This window comes from Akebia trifoliata, chromosome 11, assembly GCF_017979445.1.
Source record: "Akebia trifoliata isolate Shusen 1 chromosome 11, ASM1797944v1, whole genome shotgun sequence".
Taxonomy (NCBI): Eukaryota; Viridiplantae; Streptophyta; class Magnoliopsida; order Ranunculales; family Lardizabalaceae; genus Akebia; species Akebia trifoliata.
In genome coordinates, this window is record NC_141385.1 from 45836833 (window position 1) to 45859380 (window position 22548).

A 22548-nucleotide genomic window follows, 5' to 3' on the forward strand; every position below is an offset into this window, starting at 1 on the left:
TTACAGAACATTCTGGTGAGAACTAAGTCTGGACACCTATTACTAAAATGTAGATCTCATCGAGTAGATTAATTTAGAACTTGAGTTCACTCGATTTCGTTATCGAGAGCCTTAGATATCATCGATGCAAGTTCAGATTGTATTTTCCTAATTCACAGAAAATCTGAATTTATCTAATGTTGGCACAATTAATGTTCTTGAGAGTGAGCTCATCTCAACCATTGTCATTCTATCATCAATGTAACACCTATTGGAATCTCGATTTATTTTGGATCACCTAAAAGTGATCATTAATTGGACTTTAAAAATTATAAAAATTGTGCCTATTACGATGATTAGATCTAATTAATTATTATAGGCCCTTATTTATTAATTGATTTGCTAATTGATGAATGCTAGAGATGTGCACGTTTAAAGCTTGAATTAAACCATATGAGTATGTTCCTGATCGATGTTTGCTTGCACTTGTATGATTTAATATCCTCTCTTGATTGGCTTGATTGGGCCATGGGCCCATTTGTTTGAAAAGGCCCCGGGCACACCCCACCCTACTTTGCACACACCACATGCACGTTTACCGTTTTACTCACTTACACGTCCCATTTAGCCAACGTGGCACTAGTGCGTGGCCCGGTCTCTTCGGAGATGCGACGTCATTCATGAAACCCACAACTCCAGTCACGTACCTTAGGGTATATCGAACTGGGGCATCAATACCGTCTGATCAGGTGATTCTGAGAGACATATTGATGCACCCAGGCTGGGGTGACCTGAGCCTTTGTCCTATTGTAAGCCACACAGTCACATGTCCCGATTGCCAACGTAGTACTAGTACGTGGTCGGTCCCCTCGTGGGATGCCAAACCATTTATGAAAGCTACAACTCTTGACTCGTACCCGTAGGTATAAAAGGTAATCTAAGTATATCAATTGCACTTCTTGGTCAAAACCGGTGCCTAAGCAAGATCTTGCCCCGCTGTACCCTACTGTACGAGGGGGATAGACTACGTCTATTCTAGACGAGAGGTATTTAAGTGGGCCCTTGCTTAGCATTGTGCGCCACCTCTCAACTGGAGATCAAACTGGCTGTTTTTGGCTTCAGAGAAGTGAGTTGAGGTTTTAGATTATCACCTATACGGTATATCAAACCAAGTCACCACGTATCGAGAGGTATATAGGTGTGTTTGGGCAAGGGTGGCTAGATAAAAAAATGCATTGCACGTAGTAAACCTAGAGTCTAGAAGCCTTCCTATAGGTCACGACCCGAATTGACTATGGGTGTTCCTGGGTTGCTTTATTCAATCCAACCAACAGGTAGGTGGGCGGACCGATCCAGAATAATCAAACAAAACCCGCAATATCGGTCCTACCCAATCGGTGAAATGTACCGATTAATTTGAATCACTTAAACCAGTTGACCCAATGGACAAATTGATCAAACTGATCAATACCAAATCAGTTGGACTAATTGGTTTCATTTTTAAAGATCCAGACCACTTTATCTAGAAAGATTCGATCTTAAGATCAAATTAATTTATCTGATCAAAGGTTCAATCCTAATCAGGGGTAGACCCGCATCTAACCTTTCTCACTTTCTTGGTCACTATAGACTTATGGTGCATTTGGATTCGATTTTCCGTCAGACTTGGGCTATTTTATATCAAAACTTTAATCATGTGGTTAAGAGTCAAACCTTTAGAGTCAATGGTTAACCTTGGTTTACTTCCAATCAGGTGATAATTGGTCCTAAACGTTCTAAACCTCCATCTGTACCACTTTGGGTACGTGAAAAGAGTCGTCTTTCTAGAGTACCATTGCCACAAAAAGGAACGAGTACCATGGATGAAGCTGCGCTCCGTCAGATTTTAGAATCTTTTCAAGCACAGATTATTGCCTCTGTCCAAACACAAATTGAATCCCTGAAAATTGAAAAGGGAAAAGATAAAGCTATAGAACCTCAAGATGTGTTTGACCTCGTTGAAAACCAAGAAGATGATCAGTTACATGTTGACCCTGTCCTAGCTCATCGAATAACTCAAGTTGAAACTGCTTTGAAGAACATCAAAGACCCTGATGATCTTACTCTTGGATTAGGGTCAATGACCTTGTTTCCCACGGTCCGTCTACCAGAAAAGTTCACAATGCCAGATATGGAGAAGTTTGACGGTATTGGATGCCCTAGGACTCACTTAAAAGTATATGTCGGCATAATGCAATCTCAGGGTCTAAATGAAGAACAGATGGCTCAACTTTTTCAAAGAACCCTGACAGGTCCTGCACTACGCTGGTTAATGTCATTGGACTCATCTCGGGTAAGAACATGGCATGAATTGATGAAAGAGTTTATTGGTCGATATTCATTCAACACGGATATTGAACTCACAAGAAGAGATTTAGAAACTACTAAACAAAAACCTGGGGAAACTTTCACTGAGTTCATTGCTCGATGGAGAGCTAAAGCCGCTCAACTGTGGGACCGACCTCAAGAGAAGGAACAAGTTAAGATTATCCTCAGGAATCTCACTCCAAATTATGCCAAGTACTTGATGCCTCAGTACCTTCCTACTTTTCAATCCCTCCTTGAGGCTGGAAATCAAGTTGAGGATGCCTACTCTTCGGGACTTTTTGGTAACTCGTCTGAGTCAAAACCCAAACATTTCAAGCCTAATGTCAATTCCTTACAAGTGGCCAACACCTCCTTCGCACTATCTCCTCAAGCTACTCAACCTTCACAAACTAAGCCTAGAAGACAGTTTGCCAATCTTGGAATGTCCCTTAGTGTTGCTTATCAAAAATTGATGAAAAGGGGATTGTTGACGCCTTTACAACCTAAGCATTTGCCTAATCCTCTTCCTCCAAACATGGATAATGGGCAATTCTGTGAATTCCATCAAATGCCTGGTCATGTTCTTGACAGGTGTATTACTCTCAGACATGCTATCCAAGACCTTATTGAGCAAGGAAAAGTCACCATACCCACTCCTACTACTCCAAATGTTAAGACTAACCCTTTGCCTACTTTTCAAAATCAACCCCCTCCTACTCTGAACCTAATATCCATATCCAAACCCGAATCAATTGATCCAATTTCCTTCATTCACCCAATGGGTCTTAACAGTGCATTCGCTCCATGCTAGAATGAGCACAACTACCCTAAGGCAGCGACAGAACTGAAGAACAGGGAAATTATTGAAACAACGGATTGTCGCGCATATGACAGAAGCTTGAATCAAAATATGAAGAGATAGTAAAAGCAGGCAAGTTCAAGTCATCCATCGAAGATAACCGAAGTGGCATAGACTCTAGATTTGTGTCCCTCTATTCATAATGATGTCGTCTTTTAAGTTTTCTTAGTTTTTTTTAGCTTCAATTGCGTCAGTCTTTGAATTCAGTTAGCCATCTTTATTTTTGGGTTTTAGTAAGGTTTGTCAGTTTGTGTTCTTTTTTATTCTAATAAAGAAGCTTTTGATTATCATGTGTGCAATAATGATGTGAACATAAAATCTAACATGAGAAATGACTTAAAGCTCACTAATCAAATTTGATAAATATTGGAATTAAAGAGTACACTCAAGAAGTGCAAATTGGTGATATATTATCCTCAAGAGAACATGAGAGAATAGTAAACTTACTTGAGAAATTCAACAATATTTCTTGCATGATCTCATAAGGATATATGGATGAATTACACAAAAACATAGATCAAGTCAAGAGTGATTTCAAAGTCAAAGATGATATAGCTGAAAGCATCAACAAAGATGCTAAGACTTACAAGTGGATCTACCATGTTTTTCACTCAAGTGAAGAAAGTTCTCATTCATAAAAGAATATGAGATTTCTTTTGAAGTTTGGAAATAGTTGAACGAGTCAATGTCAAATACAAAGAACTCAGTATCACTCAACTCCGTAGAAGAAGATTGAAGATTACTCCTTCTCAGAAGAAGACTGAAGAATATTCATTCTCTAAAAGAAAATCTTAGTTGACAGAGTAATCCAGATATCGAATTCCTAAAATTTTGACCAAGTTAAGCAGCATTCACAAAAGGAGGCCTTCTTTGGTTGAACCATTTTCCTGTCTTACCAAGAAAAAGAAAACCTTCTTTAGCCCCTTGCAGCCTCTAAAAAAATCAAATAGCCTATTTCTTTCTAAACCACACCAACCAACCTTGGGAGGGAATCTTAGTATGAACTACGTTTTGACCTGATCCCAAAAGGAAAAAAATATTTGGGGTACGTAGGCAACCTGAGAAGTTACTTCAGGCCCGGTCATTAAAAGAAAAATGTATTCTCTTAAGGAAAATGTCATCCAAAAGAAAAATCTACTATTGAAATGTTCAAAAGAAAAGAATGCCAAACTAAGGGCATTAGAAAAAAGAATCAAAAGAATTGACAAAAAGAAAAGAATGCCAAACTAGGGGCATTTAGAAAAAAAAATCAAAATAATTGATAGAAAAGAGAGAATATCAAACTAGGGGCATTTTGGGAAGTTGAGCCTTATATCTTTTCTTTCTAAACCATATCCTAAGCCCACCTATTAAGTCCTCCTGAAGGCTAATTGACTCGGTTAAGGTGCAGGAAACTGAGAAATTGTCGATTTGGTTACACAAGATCATCAAGAAAAAAAAGAGAAGCCCGCTAAGTCGAAAACCTGAAAAGGCGGCTTAGGCAAAATTTAGGGCATAACCATAAAAAAGAAAGCCTGTTAGGTTGAAAACCTGAAAAGGCGACCTAGGCAAAAATCAAGGTATCATCAGAAAAAGAAAGAGCAAAGCCCGCTAGATTGAAAACCTGAAGAGGCGATCTAGGCAAAAATTAGGGCATCATCAAATGGGAGGAAAGGTCCCGTCAAGAAGAAAAATTCAGAAGGAAGCTTGTGCAGAAACTGCAGAACCATTCAAGCCACGATATTTGTCTTTTAGCCAAGAGCTCACATCCGACAAAGACAATATTGAAGTCGAAAAAAATCAGAAGTCATCTTGAACATTGTAGGATCTTCAAAAGTATGTTTACTTGTTCAAGTGTTCGGTAATGGAAGATGTAGAATCATCAACCACTTTGAAGAGGAAGATCTTTTATTCTAATATTTATCAAGATTTTTTAAGTCCAGCTCAAGCATTTTTCAAAAGAAATTCGAAAGAAAATGATCAATTCTTTATTGCACATATGATAATCTTAAGAGTCTTAAATTTAAGAGAATGTCAGTTCTTCTATCTATCATACATCAGAGTCCATATTTTTCAAGCGTAATCCATTCCATCAGTCTCGTAGTCAAGTCCCAATTAAAGCCAACCTTGAAACTAGGGGCATTTTTGAAGGTCATTTAATTCCAAAGTTTTTGTTCTTAATCACATGATAAAAAGAAAATCATACAAAAGCTTAAAAGTCCGGCGAAACCCAATGATAATTACGAATCCAGATACATGATAAGCCAATAAAGGCCTGATCTTTCAAACTTTGAGCTCGATTTTGAATCATATAATCAATTAATAGGATTGTTTAAGTTCCTATAAATCTAAGCCCGAGAAACGTGGCTTAGTAAGTTCAAGTCCGAGAAACGAGACTCCAACTTTTTTGAATCATAGAATGAATGGGCTTGTTGAAGTGCCTATAAACCTAAGTTCGAGTCCGAGAAACGAGACTCCAACTTGTTGAATCATAGAATGAATAGGCTTTTTGAAGTGCCTATAAACCTAAGTTCGAGTCCGAGAAACGAGACTCCAACTTGTTGAATCATAGAATGAATAGGCTTTTTGAAGTGCCTACAAACCTAAGTTCGAGTCCGAGAAACGAGACTCCAACTTGTTGAATCATAGAATGAATAGGCTTTTTGAAGTGCCTACAAACCTAAGTTCGAGTCCGAGAAACGAGACTCCAACTTGTTGAATCATAGAATGAATATGCTTTTTGAAGTGCCTACAAACCTAAGTTCGAGTCCGAGAAACGAGACTCCAACTTGTTGAATCATAAAATGAATAGGCTTTTTGAAGTGCCTACAAACCTAAGTTCGAGTCCGAGAAACGAGACTCCAACTTTTTGAATCATAGAATGAATAGGCTTTTTGAAGTGCCTACAAACCTAAGTTCGAGTCCGAGAAACGAGACTCCAATTTTTGAATCATAGAATGAATAGGCTTTTTGAAGTGCCTACAAACCTAAGTTCGAGTCCGAGAAATGAGACTCCAACTTTTAGAATGAATAGGCTTTTTGAAGTGCCTACAAACCTAAGTTCGAGTCCGAGAAACGAGACTCCAACTTTTTGAATAATATATAGGCTTTTTGAAGTGCCTATAAACCTAAGTTCGAGTCCGAGAAATGAGACTCCAACGTTTTGAATCATAGGCTTTTTTGAAGTGCCTATTAACCTTAGTTCGAGTTCGAGAAACGAGACTTCAATTTTAATAGGATTGTTTAAGTTCCTGCAAACCTTAGCAAGAGTCCGAGAAACGAGACTCCAACTTTGTTTGAAATCATATTGAATTAATAGGATTGTTTAAGTTCCTTAGCCTGAGAAGCTTGGCTACAATAGGCTCCAGTCCGATAAATGAGACTCAAACTTTTTCAAACTCTAAAAAGAATTTCAAATAGGATTTAACGCAGTTCCTACAATGTTATAACTCCAATTACCTTTGTTAAACCTTGCTATGATTGTTTTCGTTGCATAAGTGCATCTCAATTTTGAATCATTATTGTCAGTGAGAGAAGATCTCTAGGACCTGGCACATTTTTACTTAGTTTCACACAGCATCACACCATTGCACACACGTGCACTTTTGCATCAGTCAGGGAGAATCTTCTAAAATTCGAGGATCTGACATCGTCAGTGAAAGCTCATGCTTGAGGACCTGACAACCTTTTAGTTCGAGGAGAGTTTTACGCTCAAGGATCCGAACACCCTGACGAATTGCTAAATCAGGCTGCAAAATGAACTGTCACTAGCTTTGGCATTCGGATATCGCACTATCTACCAAAATAGATTTGCTATCTAGTTTGCTTCAACCCTCTGCCAAAGATGGGCATCTGTAGACACCCCATTTTTGCACTCGCCTGATTAATCAACTCGTCAACCCGATCGCAATGATTCCCAATGATGGATGTGTATTCCGTTGCTTTATTTTGTTACCAGATATGTTTCAGAAATCCGGATGAGGTATCTCGAACTGAAAAAACCTTAGAAACCACGCTACGCTAGGAAAACACAACCCCAGAAACATAGAAATCATCATCTTGCAGACCAAAAAGAAGCTTCACGATAAAAATCACTAAAAATTGAACAAATTACCAAAATACCCCTAACCTCAAAACAACCTTAGAGCCTACGTTACGCTTAGGAAAACCCATTCGAACACATAAAATAACAAATCGAAACCAAATAAATCATTTCGCCAATTTTAACAGAATTTGACAAAATTACGAAAATGCCCCTCATAAAGTTCACAACCATTTCACACAAAAAATTTTCATAAATGACACAAACCAACATTCTCATTGAATTCCTTACAAAAAACTGATTCTAAAACATCCTGGAACATTAAAAACTGACTTAAAACGTGAAAAGTCCTCTCCGGGGGTAAAACGGTAATTTCACAATTTTCATAATTAAAAAATTCGAAATTAATAAATAAAACATTAAATAATTAAATTTAAACATTAATAAAATTAATTTAAAAATTTAAACCTAAAAAATCGATTAATCGGGCTCTCAGGCAAAATCGTTGAGGGTTCGTGGGATATTTCTTTAAGGACCCCTCCATTTGGGGGTCCAAAGAATTAAAGAAATAATGGAAGAGGGTTCTCCAAAAATTAAAAGTAAATCAAGCAAGACTGAAGTCAAGGTATTAAAGTCAATTAAGTGAGACTGAAGTCAAAATTAAAGTCAATTAAGCAAGACTGAAGTCAAGATATTAAAAGTCAATCAATTAAGACTAAAGTCAAAACATTAAAAGTCAATCAAATAAGACCAAAAGTCATAATAGAATTCTAATTAAATAATAACTCTATCTAATAGAGTTCTAACTTAAAAACAATTCTACCTAAAACAATTTGAATTAAAACATGATTCTACCTAAAACAATTCTAATTAAAACACAATTCTACCTAAAACAATTTTAACTAAAACACAACTCTAATTAAAAGATCTCTAATTAAACACTAACTCTATCCAAATCAACCCCTAAAAACATCTATAAATAGAGGTGCTCACACCCTATTTTCGTATAAAATCATAAACCCTAAGAGAAGTAGGTCTAGAAGCTCCCCTAGCCCCCCATAAACCCTAGTTTTGGAGCCCCAACTCCTTAGCTAACATCCCTCCTTCAATTTTAGTCTAGAAAACACCCAAAAGCTTTCTAAAAACACCCCCAAATCCACAACGAACTTGAAGGGTTCAGATTCAAAAACAAGGAGATACCTTGCCTCGGAGATCCGAAGTCAAATCCGGAAACAGAACGAAGCAAGGGAGCACGGTACAAGGAGCTCTTTTTGTCAGATCTGAGGGAACCAAGTCCTTGCCATCGGAAAGGTAAATTTTTATTTTTATTTATTTTTTTATCTAGGTTTTAGCAATGTAATTTACTTGGGAATTTAGTAGAGATCGGCTTTGGCCGGGCGGGGTTGGTGCCTAACACCTTCCAACCCCGTAACTTGATCCCCGAATTCAGATTTTTTATGGTAGATTAGTTCTTTTTATCCATGTTAGAGTCAGTATGGTTCCTAGACCACAATAACTAGGTGGCGACTCCCAAACCTCAAGGGTCAAAAGCGGATCCGCGCACCCCGCGGATCGAGGGCGCTTTCAATTAATCAAGTCAATCTCATAAGACTAAGGTCAAAACCCTAAATCCAAACCCTAATCTAAAACTAATCAAGTCAATCTCATAAGACTAAAGTCAAAACCCTAAAATCCTAAAGACTAAGTCAAAACCCTAATTGAAACCCTAAAAGAAACCCTAATCAAACCCTAAATACTTCTAAAAACTTTATAAATAGGAGCCTCCACACCCTATTTTCGTATCAAAGAAAAAACCCTAGAAAAAGTAGGTGAAGAAGCCCCCACAACCCCTCCAAAACCCTTATTTTGGAGCCTCAACTCCTTCCCTAACACCCCTACTCCGATTTTAGCCTAAAAAACACCCAAAAACCTTTCAAAAACACCCCAAAAATCCACCACAAATTCAAAGCATCCAGATCCAAGAAAGAGACACCTTGCCTCGGAGATCAGAAATCAGATCCGGAGACAAAGCGAAGCAAGGAGTACGGTACAAGGAACTGTTTTTCAGATCTGAGGGAATAGTACTTTTGCAGATCGAAGGTAAGGTTTTTTATTATTTTTTAAATCTAGGTTTTATCATTAGCGATGTAGTTATATTTGGTATAAGTAGAGACCGGCATTGGCCGGGCGGGGTTGGTGCCTAACACCTTCCGACCCCGTAACATGATCTCCGGATTCAGATTTCTATAGTAGATTAGTTCCTTTTTATCCATTTTAGAGTCAGTTTGGTTCCTAGACCACAATAACTAGGTGGCGACTCCCAAACCTCAAGGGTCAAAAGCGGATCCGCGCACCCCGCGGATCGAGGGCGCTTTCAGTGGCGACTCCGCTGGGGACTATTGAGGATCAAACTTGAAAAACCCCAAGTATGGGAACATTGCTATTTAGACCTGTTTTTTTTTATTTTCTGTGTTGTTTATTTGATTCGTTTATTTATTTTATTTATTTATTTATATTTTTGGATTGTGTTACATTCTCTTGGTATGATTTGGATTAAGTTTTGAGCATGTTATTGTGGAATATTATTTGATTTAGGGTCATTTGGGATGACCCTAAATAATGCAGGATTACCCAAAATAATGCAGGATATCGGGGGGTTAAAGACATGAAAATGAGAATGGTTGATAACCCATTTTTATTTGAGATATCTTGTATTAGCCTCTATTAACATCATTTGATTTGATTTTGAACACTTTGATTCGGTATATTATCCTTGTGATTTAATCAAGTTCATTTAGGGTGACCCTAAATAATATGAGATTTCAAGATGGAAGGTTTTATTGAAGATAGGATAACGGTTGTCGGATCACGAAGTTTATTTTTAATTTTTTTTTAAATGTTTTCTTTTTTTTTATTTTTATTTATTTATTTATTTATTTATTTTTTCGCCGATCTATCTTTTGGCGATAGCATTTTCTTTTTCAAATTTCCATTATTTTGTTTTTTTCTTTCTTCTAGTGTCGATTTGTATTTTGAAAAAAATTTAGGGGGTGTCAAACTGTTTTTGGTAGTAATACGTTTTTTTTTTTAAAAAGTGTTTTTTATGGCATGTGGGCGTGTGACAGCAAGCAAGTAAAAGAAATAAAAGAAAAGAAAAGAAGGTTAGGTTGTTTTTGAGTTTCTGCCAACAGCAACACATATTTTTCAAGGTGGTGTGCCTCTAACAGAAATACGTTTTTAATTGCCGAACCCTTAAAGGTGGTGCGCTGTTAGGTCTTTTTTATTTTTTTTATTATTTCTTTTATTATCTTCTTCCCCAAATGTGTTTTAACAAAAAAAAAAAAAAACAGCAAGAAAGAGAGAGAACGTCTCTCTCCTTCTTCTCTCCCTCTCTCTCTCCCTCTCAATCTAAATCGTTTAGAAAAATAAAACAAAAAAAAGGAGAAAGAACAGAAAATAAAGATTTGCCTACTGATCAGTCCATCATCACCTGCACTTCATCTCCTTTGTCAACCAAGCCAGCCATTAATGTCCTCCATCACCTCTGTTTTACAACACCCAACCAAATACACCATCTCTCTCTTACTCTCTCTCTCTGGCCGTCTCTTTCACGTTGCCTGTTACGCTTCAAGATAAAAAAAATCCAATTCATTCTAGCTGTGATCTTCATTCCGAGATCTCAAAATACGGTGGTGCAATATTTCATTCAAAATCTCAGATTCTTTTTCTTTAGTAGAACGATTTCTTTTTCTCGCTAAAAATTAGAAAATCGTTGGATCTGGTTTTCTACTTGGTCACTATTGTCGTTTTCTTTGATGGAATGACGTTTAATAGAGATTATGTGGTTTGTTGGAGAGATGGAGGTTTGGAGATTTTGAGAGAAAATTGGGTTTTTAATTCTGTCTAACATTTGTTGAGAAGAAGGGATGCGAGTTTTGACGCTGTATAGGATTGGTAACCACTTATATGATGTTTTATTAGTTTAAATCAGAGAAATACGCTGCCAAGAGGTTGATCCATTCAGCACCTCCAATGAAAGATGAAGAATTGTTTTTGCTGTAATTTCTATTTTGCTGTTTGATGTTACAAAGAGCATAGCAACACTTAAATAAATGAAAAATAAAAGGGATTTGTTGTAAGTGTTGCTTGTTTGGCAGCAACAAATAAGTGATGTGCTGGTAGCATATTAAGAAAGGACCAGGAAATTGAGTTGTGTGAGTTTTTGTGGTGGTAGTAATATAAAAAAACGTGGGTTGTGGGTGTTGGTAGCAAACAGAAAAAACATAGCAAAAAGGTGAGGCTATCCTCACCAATTTAGTAAGATTTCAAATCTTGCTAACGGTCTTTGACCTCCCCACGTGGCAACAACACATTTTTTAAAAAAAAATTATTTTTTGAAAATTTGTTTGGCATATTTATTGTTATTTGGATATTTAAAAAAAAAAAAAAAAAACAAAAGTGTCATTGACTTCATCACGTGGTACTCGAGTGATTCAATGCCACGTGCTTGTGGCGGATGAAAATCTAAGAATTTTAAAAAGAAAAAATATTTGAGAAAATTCTTAAAAATTGATTTTTATTTTTGAATCTTGATTTAAAATTTGATTTCATAGTCACTCATTTTCAAAATCTTGGATCAAAGCTAAAAAATATAATGTAAATTTTATAGTCGGATCCAAATTTTTTCAATCAAAATCTATAAGATTGTGACATTGGATTGTTGACATGATGACCCACGTGGCATAATGACCCTTAGTAATTTTGAAATCTTATTATGTTAGTCAAGCTAGTTTGGTCCTCACCCAAAGTGATTTTTGTTTGGATCATAAAAAATTGGTATTGTTCATTTTTTTTGAAAAAATAAAAAAGATTCATCATTACTCCACAATTACCATTCTATCCTCAATTTTTCTTTGAAGTTTCAAATTATTTTGGGTCACCCCAAAATCACCTTTGATTAGATCATAAAAAAAAAAATCCATTTGATTTGGATTAAAAAATTGTGTGCTTGTTTCAATATTGGATTAGATCAGTTATTCCATGTTATATTCATTGATTGATTTACCATGATATGTGTATATTTGATCATGATCAATTCTTCCTTTGCCGTTTGATGCTATTGATTTAATGTGTTATGCTTGCTCTTGTCATATGCATTTATTCAATCTTTGATAATTTGATTGGTATGATCTATACTTAATGTCATTAATGCTTGAATATATGTTGTGCTTCGATCAAGCCTATGGACCCATTTATCTAAAAAGGCCCCGGGCACACCCCACCCTGTTTTGCACACACCACATGCACGTTTACCGCTTTACTCACTTACACGTCCCATTTAGCCAACGTGGCACTAGTGCGTGGCCCGATCTCTTCGGAGACGCGACGTCATTCATGAAACTCACAACTCCAGTCACGTACCTTAGGGTATATCAAACTGGGGGCATCAATACCATCTGATCAGGTGATTCTGAGAAGTATGTTGATGCACCCAGGCTGGAGCGACCTGAGCCTTTGACCTATTGTGAGCCACACAGTCACATGTCCCGATTGCCAACGTAGTACTAGTACGTGGTCGGTCCCCTCGTGGGATGCCAAACTATTTATGAAAGCTACAACCCTTGACTCGTACCCGTAGGTATAAAAGATAGTCTAAGTATATCAATTGCACTTCTTGGTCAAAACCGGTGCCTAAGCAAGATCTTGTCTCGCTGTACCCTACTGTACGAGGGGGATAGACAGCGTCTATTCTAGACGAGAGGTATTTAAGTGGGCCCTTGCTCAGCATTGTGCGCCACCTCTCAACTGGAGATCAAACTGGCTGTTTTTTGCTTCAGAGAAGTGAATTGAGGTTTTAGATTATCACCTATACGGTATATCAAACCAAGTCACCACGTATCGAAAGGTATATAGGTGTGCTTGGGCAAGGGTGGCCAGATAAAAATGTATTGCACGTAGTAAGCTTAGAGTCTAGAAACCTTCCTAGTAGGTCACGACTCGAACTTATCGTGGGTGTTCCCGGGTTGCTTTATTTAATCCAACCAAAAGGTAAGTGGGTGGACCGGTCCACACTACTTCAATCAAACTCGCAATATCGGTCCAACCCAATAAACTTAATTGACGAGACATACTGGTCAATATCAAGTTAAACCAATTAGTACCACTGGTAAATGGATCTTATGGATCAACATATGGACCGGTTGAACTAATTGGCTTAAAAATATTCGATGAAGTGATGCAAGTGAAATATTCAAATCCATTGGGTCGAACCGACCCAAACTCAAATGGGAACATGGTCCCAATCACCTTGCATTAGCTAGTTTAATTCAATGGACTGAATATTTCATACTTAACAAGATCAGTAAATCATATTCATGTAATATTTCTTGATCGAAATATTTCATTGATTAGAGATTTTGAATCTAGGGGTTAACTTAACCCATGCTATCAAGAGAAACCTCTATTAAAAGTTTAGGGTCCGTAACTAGTAATCCACCTTTGATGGGGTTTTCAGGATTATCATTGCGCCCAAACTCAAGCGTCCACCTCCTAGTTGGAGTCGTAGGTCCAGTCGGTTAGAACGAGCTATAGTACCAAGTCAGCAAACAGAGATGGCTTCAGAATCTGAACTTACAGAGATCCGTAAGATCTTGGCAACCTTTGCCAACGATATCAACAGTATAAAAGGCAAAGTGGAAATGTTAGAACAGACCTCGGAATCAACGGGCAATCCCCTAAATGATCCAAATGGAAAGAAGGTAGAAGAGAGACGCCCACGTGAAGTCTTTGAACTCGACGGAGATGAAGAATATGTTGATGAGAACCCAATGTTAGCTAACAAAATGTCTCAGTTAGAATCAGCTATGAAGAGTATAAAGGGTATCGATGAAATTGCAGTAGGCATTGAAGCTTTGAACCGCATTCCCAGAATTCATTTGCCAGATAAGTTTGTAATGCCGGAAATGGATAAGTTTAGTGGTATAGGGTGTGCAAAAACACATCTTAAGGTGTATGTTACTAACATGCGTACTATGGGACTTAGCGATGAACATATGACATTGTTGTTTCAGAGAACTTTATCAGGATCAGCACTACGCTGGCTAATGTCTCAAGATCCAGTTATTGTGGGCACCTGGGAGAGCAAGTCAAAGGCTTTCTGGCATCAGTACAAGTACAGTACCGAGATTGAGACCTCAAGAAGGGACTTGGAGTCAACCAAACAGAAGAATGGGGAAACATTTACTGACTTCATCGGTCGTTGGAGGGCCAAGGCTGCACAAATGTGGGATAGACCTTCAGAGAAAGAACAAGTGGCTATTATCTTAAAAAACCTCTCGCAAGGGTATGCCCGACATCTAGTCTCCCAATACCTTCCTACATTCGAGTCTCTATTACAAGCTGGTAGCCAATTGGAAGATGCTTTTGCTTCCGGAATCCTTTCAAATCCTTCGGACAACAAGTTCAAAAAGCCTTTCACCAATTCCAAGTCTAGCGCTGATCACGCCTATGTAGCCCATACGACTACTACACCCGTCCAATCTACTATCTTGCCTAGTAACCAAGTTAATCAACCTCGACCGCGTAGGAAATTCACCAATCTTGGTATGCCTTTGAGCATTGTCTTTCAAAAACTATTAAGTAAAGGGCTCATTGCACCTCTCCAACCTCGACCTTTACCAAATCCATTCCCCACTTCTCACAATCCCAACTTATTTTGTGAGTTTCACCAAAATCCTGGTCATCTTACTGATCGTTGTGTCGCTCTTCGTCATACAGTTCAAGACCTCATCGACGCCAAAAAAGTTACTGTCCCTGCCCCTGAGCAGCCGAATGTTACTACCAACCCTCTACCCAGTTATCAACCTCCTCAGACTTTGAACATGGTATCCAATACTCAACTCTCGTTTGACCCAATCCTTCTCATCCAATCAGTCAATCATAAACCTCCTAGCCCTCCTCTTACCAAAGTGATGGTCCCTAATGAGGTTTTCACCACCAAATGCAGTCTTGGCCAAGAGAGAAGAAGTAAGTCTGAAGAATGCAAAGAATCTGAAGACTCAGTCCAATCGCTTGGAAATAGTTTCTCTAGTCCTCAATTTGTAATCAAGCCCATTGTGGGTAATTGTCTTTAGTTGTTTATGAGTCTTGAGTCCAGTTCTTTCTATCAATTCAGTAATCAAGTCTGTCTTTTTATTTCTTATTTTGTTCTAGTCAAGTTAGTTTTTCGAGTCTGCAATGGTGTCAGTCGCCCCATCTAAATTTGATTGAATAAAGAAATTTTTTGAATACCTCAAGCGCATTAAAGAATTAACTAATAATCTAGCTTCAAAGATATATTTTTCTCCTGAACAAGAAGATAAGAGTCGGGCTCAAGAAAGCAAAGGTCATTGACCTCGGAACAGAAATAAATTCCTAAAGAGATTCAAATAGAAACCATCTTATCCCTAGAGGAACACGAGAGGATAATGAATTTACTCAGAAATTTCAAAAGACTTGTTCATGTGATCATATGAGGGTATGTTAGGTACAAGCTTGGGTGTTGTTCAACATGGAATAGATACTCATTTATATTGATGGAATCAAAGAAGATGTTATAAAATGTATCAGCACTATCCTTACTACATCTTGAGTTTCAAATCACATATTATCAATCGATATGGGGGTACCTGTTGAACTGATCTCTGATAATGGGTCGTACTTCAAAGCATAAATCATTACTCTATGTTTAAAGTTGAAGATCCGGAAGTACAAATCATCCCCCTACCGTCCTCAGATCAATGGAACGGTTGAAGCAGTTAGTAAGAGTCTCAAGACTATCATCAGGAAAATGTGTCAATCACATCGAGATTGGTCAGAAAAATTATCATTCACGCTATGGACATATCGAACTTCAATTCGATCATCTAGTGGAGCTACTCCCTACTCCTTAGTGTATGGCATGGAAGCAGTCTTGCTAGTTGAAATGAAAATTTTGTCTCTCAGGGTCTTGTTGAAAAATCATTTGTTAGAAACAGATTGGGTTCGTCAACAGTATGAAGAAATAAATTTGATCGAAGAAAATGAGTTAAAGCCCTATATCACGTGCAAGCTTATCAAAGAAGAGTTGCCCGTGCATTTGATAAAAAGATCAAGGTTCGTCATTTACAAGTCGGGGATTTAGTACTAAAAGAGAATCGGGCACTTATCTTTGACCCTAGAGGGAAGTTCAAACCAAATTGGGGAGGTCCGTACATCATCAAGGAGATACTACCAGGAAAAGCTGTCAGGCTTCAAGATCATGATGGAATCGAGTTACCAGAATCAACCAACCTTGACCAAATCAAACGGTACTACATTTAAGGAGGCCATTTTTGGCCGAATCAATTTTCCTATTACCTAATTCTTTATCTCCTTTCTCAACCCCTTTGCAGCCTGTTCAAAAAGAGAAAATTGTGCCTTTTATTTCTTAGCCTGATCACCTAACCTAGGGGAGGGAAAAATCCGAACTACGTTTTGGTCTGATCCCAAAAATTTGGGGTACGTAGGCAACTTGAGAAGTTACTTCAGGCCTTACCACACCAAAATAAAAAATAGATTCCCCGATGAAGAAAAAATCTAAAAAGAAAAAATTCAAAAGAATAAAAAAAAAAAAAAAAAAAAAAAAGTTCAAATGAAATGCCACACAAGGGGCATTTGGGTTTTTGAGCCTCAAAATCCCTTTCGTTTTATGCCTAGTCCCAAGCCTACCTATAAAAGTCCTCCTAAGTACCGTACGAGAAGTCAAGGAAGATAGCAAAGCATGATCAGACAGCAACTCCAGAAGTTTAGAGGAGAAGAAAAAGATAAAAAATGATGAAGCCTGCTAAGTTGAAAACCCGAAAAGGGCGACTTAGGCAAAAATTAAGGCAAGCTCGCAAGGTTGAAAATCTGAAAGGACAACTTTGACAACAATCAGAGCAAAGAAAAAAAGAAAAGAGCTCGCTAGATCGAAAACCTAAAAAGGCGATCTAGGCAAAAGCTAGAGCATGCTCGCTAGATTGAAAACCTGGATAGGCAATCTAGGCAAAACTTAGAGCTATCAAAAAATAAAAGAAAATCTCCGTTGAGAAGCTGAAAAGGTAGCCCGAGCCGAAATATCAGAAGTTCGAATGATCAAGTTTCAATACCCAGTTTGAACCAAATATAGACTCAGTGGATACAAGTATCTCGTCTATGATTGATCTGAAGAGTTTCATGTCCCTAAGCGAACCGACGGGGAGAAAGAACAAATTCTATGATGAATTTCAGAAAGAAATATTTTGTTCCAATTTCTTTGAGCTTGACTCAAAATCTTCAATATAAAAAATCAAAATTAAAAGTTAAACCTTTATTGCGCTTGCGGTAATCAAGGATTTCAAACTTTCATAACAAGGGCACTTCCTTTTTTCTAAAGAGTACAGTTTCCCCCTTACACTAGGGGCATGTATTTTCAAATTATGTTCAATTATCCCCAGTACAATATTCCTTGTCAAACTAGGGGCATTTTTGTTCTGATGCCTGGTCAATTTCAACCCCAAAGGATAAGGTTAACTTTGAATTAAAGGTTACCCTCTTGATAACAATTTTGAAAACTCCTCAAATTCAAAGAGAGTTAAAATGTTTACCGGACCTTCATAAAATCCAACTTTTTATTAAAAAAAAAAAAAAAAAAAAAAAAAATCAAATGCGAGGTTAATCCCCCGTTTGTTCCTTCAAAGCTTAGTTCATTATTCTTGCACCCTGGGCAGGTAGAATAGAACTTCCTAAAAAAGAAAAAATTAGTTCATTACTCTTTCACTCCGAGTAGGTAGAGTAGAACTTCCAAAAAAAATTTAGTTCATTACTCTTTCACCCTGGGCAGGTAGAGTAGGACTTCCCAAACAAAAATAGTTCATTACTCTTTCACTCCAGGTAGGTAGAGTAGAACTTCCCAAAAAAAAAATTTAGTGCATTACTCTTTCACCCTGGGCAGGTAGAGTAGGACTCCCAAAACAATTAGTTCATTACTCTTTCACTCCGAGTAGGTAGAGTAGAACTTCCAAAAAAAAAAATTTAGTTCATTACTCTTTCACCCTGGGCAGGTAGAGTAGGACTCCCAAAACAATTAGTTCATTACTCTTTCACTCCGAGTAGGTAGAGTAGAACTTCCCAAAATAATTAATTCATTACTTTTTCACCCTGGGCAGGTAGAGTAGGATTCCCAAAACAATTAGTTCATTACTCTTTCACTCCGAGTAGGTAGAGTAGAACTTCCCAAAATAATTAGTTCATTACTCTTTCACCCTGGGCAGGTAGAGTAGGACTCTCAAAAAGCTTGGTTCATTACTCTTTCACTCCGAGTAGGTAGAGTAGAACTTTAAAAAAAAAATTAGTTCATTACTCTTTCACCCTGGGCAGGTAGAGTAGGACTCCTAAAAAATTAGTTCATTACTCTTTCACTCCGAGTAGGTAGAGTAGAACTTCCCAAAAAAAAATTAGTTCATTACTCTTTCACCCTGGGCAGGTAGAGTAAGACTTCTAAAAAGCTTAGTTCATTACTCTTTCACTCTGGGTAGGTAGAGTAGAACTTTCCAAAAAAATTTAGTTCATTACTCTTTCACTCCGAGTAGGTAGAGTAGAGTAGAACTTTCCAAACAAAAAATTAGTTCATTACTCTTTCACCCTGGGCAGGTAGAGTAGGACTCCTAAAAAATTAGTTCATTACTCTTTCACCCTAGGCAGATAGAGTAGGACTTCTAAAAAGCTTAGTTCATTACTCTTTCACTCCGAGTAGGTAGAGTAGAACTTCCAAAAAAAAAAAACAAAAATAGTTCATTACTCTTTCACTCCAGGTAGGTAGAGTAGAAATTCCCAAAAAAAAAATTTAGTGCATTACTCTTTCACTCTGAGTAGGTAGAATAAGCCTCTCAAAAAAAATATAAATTTATTACTCTTTCACCTAGAGTAGGTAGAGTAGGACATTTAACTTTCTCCCAACTTTTGCTCAGATTTGTCTCAAATATCATTCAAATTTTCTCGAATTTTGTTTTACTCAGATTTTACTCAATTTCACACAGTGCACACACTTGCACTTTTTAGTCAGGGAGAATTCTCTAAAATTCAAGGATCTGACACTGTCAGTGAGAGCTCTCGCTCAAGGACCTGACAATCTTTTAATTCGGGGAGAGCTTTACCCTCAATGATCCGAATACCCCGACGAATTGTTAAATCAGGCTGCAAAATGAACTGTCACTAGCTTTGGCATTCGGATATCGCACTAATCTACCAAAATAGATTTGCTATCTAGTTTGCTTCAACCCTCTGCCAAAGAGGGGCATCTGTAGACACCCCATTTTTGCATCCGCCTGATTAATCAAGTCGTCAACCCGATCGCAAAGGTTCCCAATGATGGATGTCTATTCCAATGCTTTATTTTGTTACCAGATATGTTTCAGAAATCCGGATGAGGTATCTCAAACTGACAAAACTTAGAAACCACGCTACGCTAGGAAAACACGACCCCAGAAACATAGAAATCATCATCTTGCAAACCAAAAAGAAGCTTCACGATAAAAATCACTAAAAATGATTAAATTATCAAAATACCCCTAACCTCAAAACAACCTTAGAGCCTACATTACGCTTAGGAAAATCCGTTCAAACACATAAAACAACAAATCGAAACCAAGTAAACCACTTCGCCAATTTTCACAAAATTTGACAAAATTACGAAAATACCCCTCATAAAGTTCACGATCATTTCATATAAAAAACTTCATAAATGACAAAAACCAACATTCCCATTGAATTCCTTACGAAAAACTGATTCCAAAACATCCTGGAACATTGAAAAATGACTTAAAACGTAAAAAATCCTCTCCGAGGGCAAAACGGTAATTTCACAATTTTCATAATTAAAAAATTCGAAATTAATAAATAAAACATTAAATAATTAAAGTGAAACATTAATGAAATTAATTTAAAAAGTTGAACCTAAAAAATCGATTAATTGGACTCTCAGGCAAAATTGTTGAGGGTTCGTGGGATATTTCTTTAAGGACCCCTCCATTTGGGGGTCCAAAGAATTAAAGATATAATAGAAGGGGGTTCTCCAAAAATTAAAAGTAAATCAAGCAAGACTGAAGTCAAGGTATTAAAGTCAATCAAGTGAGACTGAAGTCAAAATTAAAGTCAATCAAGCAAGACTGAAGTCAAGGTACTAATCGAGTCAATCTCATAAGACTAAGGTCAAAACCCTAAATCAAAATCCTAATCTAAATTAATCAAGTCAATCTCATAAGACTAAGGTCAAAACCCTAAATCCAAACCCTAATCTAAAACTAATCAAGTCAATCTCATAAGACTAAAGTCAAAACCCTAAAATCCTAAAGACTAAATCAAAACCCTAATTGAAACCCTAAAAGAAACCCTAATCAAACCCTAAATGCTTCTAAAAACTTTATAAATAGGAGCCTCCACACCCTATTTTCGTATCAAAGAAAAAACCCTAGAAAAAGTAGGTGAAGAAGCCCCCACAACCCCTCCAAAACTCTTATTTTGGAGCCACAACTCCTTCCCTAACACCCCTACTCCGATTTTAGCCTAAAAAACACCCAAAAACCTTTCAAAAACACCCCAAAAATTCACCACAAATTCAAAGCATCCAGATCCAAGAAAGAGACACCTTGCCTCGGAGATCAGAAATCAGATCCGGAGACAAAGCGAAGCAAGGAGTACGGTACAAGGAACTGTTTTTCAGATCTGAGGGAATAGTACTTTTGCAGATCGAAGGTAAGGTTTTTTATTATTTTTTAAATCTAGGTTTTATCATTAGCGATGTAGTTATATTTGGTATAAGTAGAGACCGGCATTGGCCGGGCGGGGTTGGTGCCTAACACCTTCCAACCCCGTAACATGATATCCGGATTCAGATTTCTATAGTAGATTAGTTCCTTTTTATCCATTTTAGAGTCAGTTTGGTTCCTAGACCACAATAACTAGGTGGCGACTCCCAAACCTCAAGGGTCAAAAGCGGATCCGCGCACCCCGCGGATCGAAGGCGCTTTCATTTATTGACAAAAAAATCAAGAAAAAAAAAGGAATGGAGAAGATCAATAAAGGGGAGAAGATGAAGAATAAGGATTATTACCTTTGAATCACACTAAGAAAAGAAATTCTACCCAAAAATTGCATTACTAAAAGCCATGAGTTCACACCACACATCCAATCTCTAGAAAACCTTTAAGTTTTTATTCAGTATCTCATAATAATAAAAATCTATAATAATGTCTTTACACTATTTATAGAAGACTCGAAACTTTAATCTAATATAAGTCATTAATCAATATAACAAGACCTATTGGCTAAGAATTAAACTTAAATATAACAAAACAAAAAAATGTCATCTATGTCCCAATCCTGTAATATCTCGTGTGAATTTTCAACATATGAAAGCTCACTAGAAAGACATGATATAGTAGCCAAATTGTTCCTAAACGTCTATACTATAACCATGGACTAAAACAACATAAAAAAATAAGCCTAAACACTAAACATACTCACTAAAACAGAGCCGCATAAGAATAAAACTAAATAAAGCAATAAAATCTAATTAATCATTCAATGGAAAGGCTCATAATCTCAGATGTCCTCATCAGAATTTGGATGTTGATTGATTACAACTTCGATCTTACAGATCAGCTTCACTCTTTCAACAATAATACCAATTACTCTTTTCTTGCAAATGTTTATCTTTTTTTATAATGGTTTTTTACTGGATGCTTGGTATCTTCTCTTGCAGTGACTTGAGCTTTAACGATTTGACAGGAGAAATCCCAAAAAGTCTTCAGAATGTAACTTTCTTGTAAGTGGCTATGGGAAAAAGGTCACGTAATTGTAATTAATCATTACTTGTCATATGTTGAGTCAGTTAAAACTGATAAAAGAGGAGTGTTTTCTGTTCAGGTACCTCACAAGAAATAATTTAAGTGGACGAATCCCTGAGTGGGTCTCACGTTCAGATGCAAAATATCTGTATGTAATTTTTATTTTTATTTTTGATATTTCAATCTCTCTAGTTTTGTGGATAGCATTCTCATTATATGTTATTTAGGAGTGTTTGTAGCATTTTGATAAGGTTGACAAGTTGGACTTACTATAGATTGCCTCTAGTTAATGCATGTTATCCACTGATTAGTTTGGAGTTTTTATTATTAAAATTTATTTATTTTTAGTAGATTGGAGTTTTTATTTCCTTTGACAAGTAACTATTATATGTTCATTGTTAATGAGTACAAAAGTTAGGGAAGAAAGTTCCTATGTATAATGAGTATCTATCTACACTTGTTGTTCCAAGAAAATCTGCTAC

At 37.0% G+C, this 22548-nt stretch overlaps 1 protein-coding gene across 7 annotated transcripts in view; it reads left to right on the top strand.

Moving 5' to 3' along the window:
* LOC147392076 (putative LRR receptor-like serine/threonine-protein kinase At1g53430) overlaps positions 1-22548 on the top strand; it is a 126278-nt gene that overhangs the window by 98009 nt on the left and 5721 nt on the right. For all 7 annotated transcript variants that reach the window (XM_086460078.1, XM_086460080.1, XM_086460074.1 and 4 more), the window contains 2 exons: positions 21982-22044; positions 22146-22214. In XM_086460078.1, the coding sequence (XP_086316204.1) occupies positions 21982-22044; positions 22146-22214 (132 nt within the window). The remainder of the gene's footprint in view (positions 1-21981; positions 22045-22145; positions 22215-22548) is intronic.